This window comes from Esox lucius, chromosome 11, assembly GCF_011004845.1.
Source record: "Esox lucius isolate fEsoLuc1 chromosome 11, fEsoLuc1.pri, whole genome shotgun sequence".
Lineage (NCBI taxonomy): Eukaryota > Metazoa > Chordata > Actinopteri > Esociformes > Esocidae > Esox > Esox lucius.
In genome coordinates this window covers 35,335,947-35,347,736 of record NC_047579.1, presented here as the reverse complement: position 1 = coordinate 35,347,736, position 11,790 = coordinate 35,335,947, and the positions used below count along the sequence as shown (strand labels likewise).

The 11,790-nt window shown below is 42.0% G+C and overlaps 1 protein-coding gene across 2 annotated transcripts; it reads left to right on the top strand.

Annotated features, from left to right (window-relative positions):
* The first annotated feature begins 757 nt into the window (after nt 1–757).
* ddx5 (DEAD (Asp-Glu-Ala-Asp) box helicase 5) lies at nt 758–6,668 on the top strand. Of its 2 annotated transcripts, none has more exons than XM_010874498.4 (13): nt 758–798; nt 1,661–1,829; nt 1,982–2,078; nt 2,436–2,569; nt 2,655–2,720; nt 2,800–2,941; nt 3,022–3,182; nt 3,270–3,442; nt 3,764–3,874; nt 3,954–4,015; nt 4,097–4,156; nt 5,429–5,650; nt 5,889–6,668. In XM_010874498.4, the coding sequence occupies exons 1-13, from the start codon at nt 758–760 to the stop codon at nt 6,311–6,313; spliced, it is 1,863 nt and encodes a 620-aa protein (XP_010872800.1). In that variant the 3' UTR covers nt 6,314–6,668. The 2 variants fall into 2 exon arrangements, with proteins under 2 accessions (XP_010872800.1, XP_012991307.1); XM_013135853.3 differs by having other exon boundaries at nt 5,429–5,663; nt 5,889–6,035.
* Nucleotides 6,669–11,790: the final 5,122 nt, after the last annotated feature.

Sequence of the window (11,790 nt, the reverse complement as noted above, 5' to 3'; positions counted from 1 at the left end):
TTGGTGCACTGAAACAGAGGGACAAGATATTATTATTATTATTTGCTATTTATAAACGTTGAAACCAGTATGTGCACAAATACCATGAGATTTTCATCTACTGTATAACTTATACATAACTATAATGTTTCATTACAGGCGGCGCTTTCATTGAGCACTGACCAATGGTATAAGAAACTGAAGCAACCGAATCACTACCTTTTTTTAAAATGCATGCGTTCGCCTTGCGTGTTTCATTAAATAATCCCAATCGATATACTCAAGAGTCATTTTATTCATAAAAGGGATCTGGAAACACATTTATAAAGTATATGAGGATACACCTAAACTGATAATATTCTATAAATAATATGGCACAGTATATTTGAGATATTACACTTTAACAAAAGTTGTGAGCATAGTAATAGCAGTTTGTGTATTAACTATATTACATTTGGAATTGCAGATAGTTTATATGAGACGTCTTAAACATTACATAAACATTGCGGCACATAATGTACCCATCCGTACACAATTTCGCGAACAACGTAAAAGGCACACGCTTTCATCACAGCCTTGACCATGACTTCATACCAAGTCAGTTCACGGCGGATTTATATTTCACTCAGACATAGCGTGACACTTCCTCATGCAATAAAAGCCGAATCTCTTTTTTTGCTCACCGGCATTTTAGCATCATCACTGCCGGTTGGGGTTGATATTGGATTCGCAGGCATAATTTATTTATCGTTTTTAATTTATACACTTTGTTTACAAGATGCCTGGCTTTTCCGACAGAGATCGTGGTAGAGATAGAGGGTAAGTGTCTAAATGTATTTATTTTAGGCGAACTTACCACCTCGTGTTGTCTAGCTAGAAATGGCTGATAACGCGAGGCAGCACGGCCCGGTGTGACTACTGTAGGCACCAAGGCATACCGGTATTTCGGTTTCTTTGAATTAATGCGAGAAACTGTTTCGTTTATTTTCAGTTGAATCTATTTACATGATTATATTAGTGAGTTATCGTTAACGAAGTTCTTTACAATAATAATTTAACAGCCAACGTCACGGTGAATGCGAAATCAGATTCGAACAAAGATGTTCGGCTAACTACGTGTAAGCCACCAAAATGCGTACAACTAATTATTTTAATCTTTAGTTAGGTGACAATCTTTAGTTAGGTGTTGTTCGTTTTATGTATCGAATGTAATAGTTAACGGCCTACTAGCCGAAATGCTAACAAGCTTGCCGGGTTTTTAATCGGCATGGGATGATTTTAAAGTAGCTACGTTTTGAATTTACCGACTATAAGTTATATCGACCTAACATCAATTATCATTTACTTGACTCGTATAGGGTATCAGACAATCGACAGACCAACGTTAGCCTGCTGAAGTTGGTAACATTGTTCGCCATGTGGCATCGGTAATGCTCGGTTAGGTAACATAGAATGCGGATACAAAATGCCGGCCAGTTTTTCCATTGTCCCTCTCTGCGGATAGATTTAAGATGGCAGTTTCTTATTTGACTCTGCGTCACGTTTTAAAACACTACGAAACTATGTGGTGGTAAAATAAAATTCGCTTATTTTCTGCTCCGGGTTTTCTAGTTTGGTGAACCACATGGATAGCTACATTGATTGCCTTGACTAACGTTAGACCATGTTTTAATTTCCTCAGTTATGGCAGCGGCCCACCTCGTTTTGGAGGTGGAGGTGGTGGTCGAGGTGGCGGAAAGTTTGGTAATCCTGGTGAAAGACTGCGCAAGAAGCACTGGAACCTTGACGAACTCCCAAAGTTCGAAAAGAACTTTTACCAAGAGCACCCCGATGTTACTAGGAGATCTCCGGTATGTAATCATCTCACGTGATCGACATCCAGATGCAGTGGAAATCTTACGTAATGTGCCCTTGCACATGTTCCTTTGTTCCATCAGAGATGGCAATTTGATATAGTGGTACGTTGTATGGTCATGTTAATGCGTGTTAATTTTCATTTCAGCAAGAGGTTGAGCAGTACAGAAGAGCCAAAGCTGTTACAGTGAAAGGGAGGGACTGCCCAAACCCCATGATGAAGTTCCATGAAGCCAGTTTTCCAAGTAAGCTAGCAGGTTCCCTTTCAATACCTAAAACATCACCCATATTTCTGAAGCTGCTTCCTCCCTTCAGATTAAGCTGTGTTAACTATTTCATCATGATTGTTTTGATTTTATGTACAACATCCTGTTTAGTCTGTCTGAGTTGGTACCATCTTGGATCAACTGAATATTGTTGTACTTGGCTGGTTTTGGATACTAAGATGAGAACATATGAGTTTACGCCATCTTTGGCCCATTGTTTCAAACATCCTTGCTCTGATCCCTGGGGGTTAAAGTCTCATGTTCAAGTAAGCAATGCCTATATCCAGAGTGACCTAGAATTGGGTTTGGTTTTCATGGGCTTCCCCCTCTTCACAGCCTACGTGATGGATGTCATCAATAAAGCAGGCTGGACAGAACCAACGCCTATCCAAGCCCAGGGTTGGCCACTAGCTTTGAGTGGGAAGGATATGGTTGGCATTGCACAAACTGGCTCTGGAAAAACTCTCTCAGTAAGTCACTGTTTGTCTTTACAGCTATTCTGTCTGCAATTGATAACTGCAAAACATTAATTCATGTTGATTTTCCTTCCTGTAGTACCTGTTGCCTGCAATTGTGCACATTAACCACCAGCCTTTTCTGGAACGTGGTGATGGACCCATTGTAAGTACTAATGGATATTAAGACCTGTTTATCATTGTTCAGCCATCCAACATGGTCTTATTGAAGGCTTTCCTTTCAGTGTCTAGTGCTTGCCCCAACCCGTGAGCTGGCACAGCAGGTCCAGCAGGTGGCAGCAGAGTACGGCAGAGCGTCCCGGCTCAAGTCCACCTGTGTTTATGGGGGGGCACCGAAAGGACCCCAACTCCGTGACCTGGAAAGGGGTGAGTTCCACGTCTGTCTGTTTTCCTTGGCGGAATTGAGTTTGTGGAATTGTTGCACGCTGACATTTTCTGTCTTCTAGGTGTTGAGATTTGCATCGCCACGCCTGGCAGGCTCATTGACTTCCTAGAGGTGGGAAAAACCAACCTGCGTAGATGCACTTACCTGGTCCTGGATGAGGCTGACAGAATGCTCGATATGGGCTTTGAGCCACAGATCCGGAAGATTGTAGACCAAATTAGAGTAAGTTTTCCTTTGGGTTGTTAGACTGTTGGTCTGCGTAGAATTATCTGGTCAGCCTGTTTACTGATGCCTCCCTGCCCTCTCCAGCCTGACCGACAGACACTGATGTGGAGTGCCACATGGCCCAAAGAGGTGCGCCAGCTGGCAGAAGACTTCCTCAAGGACTATGTCCAGATCAATGTGGGCGCCCTGCAGCTGAGTGCCAACCACAACATCCTGCAGATCGTGGATGTTTGCAACGATGGAGAGAAGGAAGACAAGTGAGTGGTTTCTGTCCTGTTGTGTTTATATTTTTATGTAATGGAAAAATAATACAAACCTGTGTATATATGTTAGTGACCAAATCCTGAACTCTCTTGAAAGATGAAATGGCCGAACTTGTAATATGTCTCTCAGTAACCTGGCTGTGCAGACATGGTTGGCTAAATCAGATTCCTATCTGGTTGCTAATGTATTAATGTGCCTTGAGAAATTGCCCGTATCAAACAGTCAGTTGGATTTTGGTTATTGGATTAGAGTTTTGGTTATTTCATATTGCCTGTTTAGTTATGTCACCAATTGACTGAATTTGCCTTTTGCAGACTCCTTCGCCTGCTTGAGGAAATCATGAGTGAAAAGGAAAACAAGACCATCATCTTTGTTGAAACCAAGAGGCGCTGTGATGATATCACCAGGAGGATGAGGAGGGATGGGTAAGGGGCATCAATACTTCCTTCATTCATGTATGTATTGTGGTCTTTAACTACTTAGTTAACACTTTGTTACCTCCAGGTGGCCAGCAATGGGTATCCATGGTGACAAGAGCCAGCAGGAGAGAGACTGGGTGCTCAATGGTGAGTTTGACATACATTAACACTAACATACCGTAGGTCTTTTGTATATGGCCTGTTAATAATGTCATTGTATTTTTACAGAGTTCAAGTTCGGGAAGGCTCCAATTCTCATTGCTACAGATGTCGCTTCCAGGGGTCTAGGTTAGTTTCATTCAGTCTTTGGTCCCTTGTACCAACTTTTCTCTGAAAGAAAGTGCATTGCTTTCTTTAACTTCTGCCTTCTGAGTTTCTCCCCTATCTGAAGGAGCAGAGTCCTTTGAGGCAGGGCCTTGGCATGACACGCCTAGGTCTCCAGAGGGGGAAGGAGGACTCTTGGAGGTGTCCTGACTGGGACGTCACCCAGTCACATACAGAGGTGACCGGGCCTGAGTGCTGAATATCGCGCTGGGCTGCCTAAAAGGGGGACAATGAGGGCTAGCCGCCGTACCCCTGTACATGCATCTGTTCTCTGGCATCGGTTTGGACTGCTTCACACCCAAGCTCACGGTTTCACCAGGCTCTGCTGTTTCCATGTCTTGCATGTCGGTTTGGGCATTGTATTGCAAGTCATTGAGTTCTGGACGGTATAGCTTTTCTCAAAGCATGGGTGACGTAAATGTGGCAGTTTCCTAAACTTTTGTTTTGAGAGCATTTGTAAGTCTAATTACTCGTTCACCTCTGTAATGATATGGCTACTGGCGATTAGTGTCAGTGGGTCATGTCAGTTGGCTGGGGACAATCTAAGCTCACACTCCTCCCTCACCTGCGTTTCAAGTCATGTCGAGACCTGCCAATGAGAGACATTTGATCAAGTGAACACAGGTTCTGGGAATATCTTGCCTTGATGAGACTGGGGATGCACTTTTGGTTCACAGGAGTAAAATGGCTCTGTCATGATGGCTCCCCCAATTGCGTTTAGTCTTTATGGTCTAGGCAAGACATTGCAGTGGGGCCTTTATAGAAAGCTTCTCATGAGTGTGCAAGAAGAAGGGGCCTTCGTTTTCACCATAAGGTCCTAGTTTTGGCACATGAGGAGGCACCAGTGTTTATAGCGGCCTTACTGTGTAGAAGCACCCGGAGATCACTTGACATTTGTGAGGTGCTTGCTGCAATGGGAATGGACTAGTGAATGCATACTCCTTTATGGTAAGACTTGTGATCCCTTGTTTTTGAGGGATGTTGAGATTTGAGGGGTTGTCTGGATTGGGAGCATTTGGAGTGTGCATTGGTTCTCTCTTCCCACCGTAGTATCCTCATGGATTAAGTCTCTGGCGTTGTCTAGTGCTGTTTCCAGCCTTGTGGAATAACCAACTCCATCCTCTGAATGGTATATCTAACTGTGCTCTTCTGGTCTGGCTGTGGTGTGCATCCTTGTGCACTCCCTCTGCTTTTTTTTTTTTTTTTTTTTTTGCCATACTGCAACACACTCTACAGATGTTGAAGATGTGAAATTTGTCATCAACTATGACTACCCCAACAACTCTGAGGACTATATCCACCGCATCGGCAGAACCGCCCGCAGCCAAAAGACCGGCACAGCCTACACCTTCTTCACCCCCAACAACATGAGGCAGGCCAGTGACCTTGTCTCTGTGCTCCGCGAGGCCAACCAGGCAATCAACCCCAAGCTCCTCCAGATGGCGGAAGACAGAGGAGGTAAATCCAATTGGTGAGATACAGGAACTGTGGTTCAGCTGCAGCCATTTTCTTCCCTTTTTTTGTTGTTTTTATTTGGACGTGGATTGGTTTGACACTGTCAAAGCTATTTTACCATTATTTAATTTGTTAGTTTACCTTTCTTTACCCATATCATTACATTTTCCCTATGTATCCATTTAATCACTCAAAGATAGATGATATCAGTGACTCTAATGAGTGTTTTGCTTCCTTTCAGGTCGTTCAAGGGGAGGCAGAGGTGGTAGTGGGTTCAGGGACGACCGCCGGGATAGGTACTCTGGAGGAAGGCGGGACTTCGGTAGCTTTAGGGACAGGGATAACGATAGAGGTTTTGACAGTGGACCAAAGAAAGTCTTTGGGACAAATTCACAGAACGGAGGCTATGGGGCTAGCAACTATGACAAAAGCAGCAACGGTTTTGCCGGGGGTGGCTACGGCAGTAACGGACAGTCAAACTATGGTGCCAGCCAGGCGGGGGCGTTCCAAACGCAGAACTTCCAGGCCCCACAGTTTGGTGCCAACCAGGGCGGTGCCCAGAATGGCATGAGCCATCCACAGTTCCCCTTCCCCCAGCAACAAGCTCCCCAGCAGCAGCCTCCGCCCATGGTGCCCTTTCCCATGCCCCCTCAGTTCCCCCAGTAAACACGCACATCAAAGTGAAGTCAGTAACTTATTGCTTTTTTGTCTTGTTTAGTTCTATATGCTATCCAGAATTGTACTGTTATGTTTTTTTTACACAACAGGGTTAAACCTATTTGAACCTCTAATGAGTCTGGGGGGGGGGGGGGGGGGGGGGGGTCTGCAGTGCAGCAATAGTGATGGCACACCTTTTTGCTTTTACTTATTTAATTTGTTACATTCCTCGGTAATGTTAAGTCTTGTTATTTTGTACTAGTTAACTGCAAATGTATTGGTTTTTCCACCTGTACTGTTTAAAGTGATGTCTCTTACTGGGAGGCACTGCATGGCCTTTCGACTGAATAAAATCTAAAAAAATAAATTTGGTGTTCCTTTGCTTTCTTGCCCCATACACATTTCAGAAATGCTGGCTGTACCACTGCCTTTATATTATTTAATTGCTGATGTGCTGTTGGAATTGATCTAGTCTTGGGATTGTGCCAACCATGCACCAGCCACTGTTAACATTAGTTATCTTTTACTTCACTAATTTAACCTTGTCTTCAGATTAAATGTCTGCTGCTTGCCCCTGATGGCAACTAATGATTTTGGCAGTGACCACTGGAGATGTGCCTGTAGATGTAAGGGTCATTATGTGCCCATGCATAAATTTCTGTAAATGATCAGTGCAGAGAGGGGTGATTCTTGATTTGCATAATTTACTTCAGCCAGCAGTTACCCAAATAGTACTGATTATGAATTCTTAAATTCAAGAAACCTGCATTTTTATACCTGGCCCTTTATATTTCTGTAACCTGCTACTATTTGTCAAATTGATCCACAAAGTTTATTTTCATTAGTCAACTGTTCCCTTTTTAGTGCATTGTTTTTACAGGGGGCAACCACACTTAAGTCTTTGATATCCCCATTTTTCCAGCAGGTGTTCTCCACAATGGCCTGAACATAAAACATTTTGGTTGAAAAGAAATATTCTGTTTCTAATGTTGAACTTTGCTTTTTCATTTTGAGGTCTATAGTAATCCCCTCTCCAACTATCTTCACCACACATGGGGCCAACATTTTTAGCAGTTAGTAGCACTGTATTTATGAAGGTCAACTTTCTCATTTAATTTTTTCTAACCTTGCTCATGTTTAAACATAAATAAGGGAGTTTGGCTCTTTTCTTTTGCCTCTATATTCCACAAACTTGTATTTGACATTAAACAATTACTATGAGATTAAAGTATAAATGCATTAGATAGCATTGGTTTCACCATTAAGAAATGACATCACTTTTAATATATTTTCTCCACCAGGGGCGACTGGTCATAGGGGCAGGTAGGTCACCTGTGGTCAACAGAAAGAACTGCTACAAAATTGTTACTTCCTATAATTTATCTATGGATATAGAATCTTCCTAAAGTGCATATCATTTGTGTTAGGATTTTATTTCATGTTCATTGGTCCCTGCCATGCTGCTTCAGACTGGTTCTGCCGATTCGAGTTTGCAGTAGTAGGCCATAGGCTAAGCCTGAATGTAGGGCTAGCCCCTCTCTCACAATGCATTGTACATGTGAAAATATTAATATGCATGCTCAGGATTTTAGTGTGATCAATGTAGATCACATGAATTTGATGCCAAGTGGGGCTGTCAGCCGGTAGCCCCACTCAGGGGCGTTGGACTGGGGGGAAAAGGGGTACTAAGTATATAGGGCCCTAATGTGTAGAGGGGCCCTCAAAAATGTTTGAATCTTGAATAAAGTGGGGAGGGGCCCTCAGAGACCGCCTATGTACAGGGCCCAGAATTTTGTACTACATCCATGGCCCCACTACACCGTAATTTCGTATTTCAGACCTGATATGTCTGGCGCCAACATTAGTCGACAAGAAGAGCGAGGAGGGTAGATTGTCTTAGCTAGCTTGTTAGCTTCACAAACGCCAGATAACTTGAGAAAATGAATAAAGTGGATTTCATACTCGAGCACCGGTTTGAAACCCTTAATTTGGAGGAGAAACTTGAAGTAAAGCGACTTGGTGCCCATCAGCCACGGGATATCATCACTCAAACTGCTGGTTAAAGTAACTGCGGGTTAAACGAGGGATGGTTTTTGAAGAAAACGTGGCTAACGGTTAGTATACAAAAGAAGGCACTCTTCCGCTCTGTCGTTAAAAGTGTTTTGTGGAGCCACGCTGTTTGTTGATGTGTTAAATAAACACATCAGTAGCGAGAGGGAGTTTTGTAGCCTTACTGGTATGTATCCTATATTTTGAAATGGTTTGTGCCCCACCAATTTTTTACATATAAAAACGCCACTGAGCACCATGCTATGATATGATCGACTCAGGACCATAAAGAAACGTTCAGTACAGTGAGTGGCTGTATGTGTCCCCAGCGGGAATAAATTCTCTTGATTTTGCTAGCCCCATATGTTTTCGCCATCGGAACTAACCATGTGTAGACAGGGTGGAAATGACACATACAAATAGACAGTTGTCTGAAGTTAATTGGCAGGTCTAACAAAATGTATTACATATTTACTCTTTTCATATTTTAAATCACTTAGGGGGAACCTTGTATGCTATGCTCCCATAAACCTTGTAATTTTAACCCATACTCTTTGATGTAAATAATTTGTGTGTTCAGGCTCTCCCAAATTTATGGCAGCCAGGCTTGCACAATGTGGAATTCAACTAGATCTGTGTTCTGCCCTGTAGTGTAAAGTGGGTAGGGGACAGGTTGGGTGAGGCTGCATTCCAGCCAGTGAAGAAGGGTCATTCACCATGCAATATCTGGTCTCGGTAGTCCACACCTTATGACCATATTAGGAAAACTTGAACTTTGAAAGATCAGATTTTGTCAACACCAGCAGTGCTTTGTTTATGGTGAGTATGAAGTGAAGTGAGATAATAGGCATGTCTTTTTTAACGGAACAATAAACATGGTGATGAATTTCAGAAAGTATTACAGAGTTACTACTCACACGTTTCATATTAGACTTATAAAATAAGATCACACTGTGAACATACAGCATAGAAAAATAATTCCCACCTCAAACTCTCAAAGACTGCTTAGAAGTGCGAATTTCGTCATATTCCTGAGGCGACTGATCTGGATAATTAGCAATCTAGAAAACGAACAAATGGACAATCAACGTTTGACGTATTCATTTTAATGAAGATTTTGTGAAACATGTATGTACATACATTTCTGTTGTTGGGTATGGAATGCCGTTTTTGTCTTTGTTAAAATACAGACGTCGAAAAATTATATTTGAAGCCTTTAAATAATAACACTATTTGACGTGTCAAATATGCCTGTAGACCAATCCGCACTTACATATGACTTCACGTCACTTAATTATTTACATGTACATTACGTTTTTATGTAATGTATGAGCTTTTAAGTGGTGATCACGCATTGGTACATATTGTATGCTTTAATGCTGGTGCGGTTGTGTCGCGCACCTGACGCTGCAAGGGGTACAGCTTCCCTATGTGATAGAGAGTTTTGTATATTGTTGTATATTGTTTATTTTTTGGCAATAAAAAAAAAAAGCTTCCCTATGCTTCCTTTAGCCAGCTGGGATAACGTCCGGATAGATGCAAACTATCTCCCCATTCAAAAGTTATTTTTATGAACTGAAGTTTGATTTCAATAGAACAATATGTCCCCGCCTGCTAAACCTTTTAAAATGACTGCAGACCCAGGTCAATGTTTTCAGACTGGTTCTGTACAGAAAAAATTAATACACAGAAAATATAGGTTTTAGCATTCCAACTTCTGGAAATACTGGGCAGTTATTTGAAATCATCACTAATGAAAATAACTCTAAAATATACTTTTTATTCTTATTTTCCGAGAGCCTCCTTTAACTTTTTAGTCTTCTGTGGGTGGGAATTTGTCTCTAAGACCTTTACATACACTGCCCTGGTTGGCTGATAAGATAATCTAGTGTCCACCCCAATTAAGTCATTGGCCTATTATAATCAGAACGCGTTTGTGTTTTCACTATGTAGGCCAAAGTTTACAAACTATCTGCTTTCACACAAAAAGAGCATTATTATAATTTTCTCACTGTTCAGATTGATGTTTCAACCTCATGGTGTAAAAATATCATCACAAAACAGGACAATCATGTTTTTCACTGCACCAGACCTTTAATCATCTTGCCTGTTCTTTTACTCAGCATGATCTCTATTTACACTCACGCTCTTTCCCTTTCCTTCCTCCCTCTCTCTGCTGGTATGTGGGCGTTGGTCAGCTGATTACCTGTTCTGGGTGTGAGACAGACACACCTACATCAAGCATGCATGATACTCAACATCATGTCAAACTACACTGAAAAATACATTGTTTTGTATTGTAGTGTTAAAATACCTCCCACAATCACCTTCCCATTGATCGCGCACGTACTTGTTTTATCTATGCATAGCTTGAAATTAACTTGGACATACTTGTACATACAGTATAGCAGATGACCTAGTGGTTAGAGTGTGGGGCCAGTGACCGAAGTGTCACAGGTTACAATCCCTGATCCGACAAAGTGGAGGAAATCTGTTGTTTTGCCCTAATTACCCTCGACAAAAGTGTCTGCCACAATGAACATTTGTATATTTTACCATCAACAGAGGTCTCAGCCTCCATTCCCCTCTGAGACCTTGCTGGTCTGGTTTAAGAGACACATGTGGAACTGTGGACTGCTGTTCTGTAAAATTCAATACTGTACATTATGGCTGAGCTACAAAATGAATGCCGTTTAAACTAGCATGACCACTTGTCTTCTTACTGACATAGTCAAAACAAGCTCAATGAATATGATGAACGATCAAACGAAGCAACAATGGTATGTTTGTTTCATTATTGTCTTAGTAGGCTTGTGTGTCAACGCTAACACTATAATTGAATAGGTGTCACGATAGTACTGTAGGGTATTCTTGTTGCTTTTAAGATTTTGTGTCTTCTGATATGTCTTCTGAAATGTTTACTACCCACAGATCACACCCTGTTAGGCTTCCATGAGTGATACTCTACCTCAACATTATTTTCCTTCTCTATTTGCTTGTTGGGTGGATAGCATGTTGGAGTTTGATGTGCCCAACCTTCAATAAAGATGGATATAGTTGTAACAATGGTAGTTCTTGAAGGCTACATCGTATTTATTTGGAAACTTTGGCCAAGGTATAAGTTGGGATATTGTTGGGCATAACATTGCAATTGTTTTGTATTCTGGCATTGCACCCCAAATATGTCAATGTTCCATTTGTAAATGTCCCAGTTCTCTTTTTAAACATAAGAATGCAGGTGTGTAGCAATGGTGTCTGGCAGAGTAATTGTGTGTGTGTGTGTTTGAAAGAGACAGAGACTAGGGGAAGAGAGCGACATGGAGACCAGGAGAGAGGAACAGGTCTACCCAGTCTGTTACTCCAGTCTAATAGCTTCCTGATGACACACCTGTTGATGGGGCGGAGCTGGGACAGGTGGCTGCACTTTAACCAGAGTG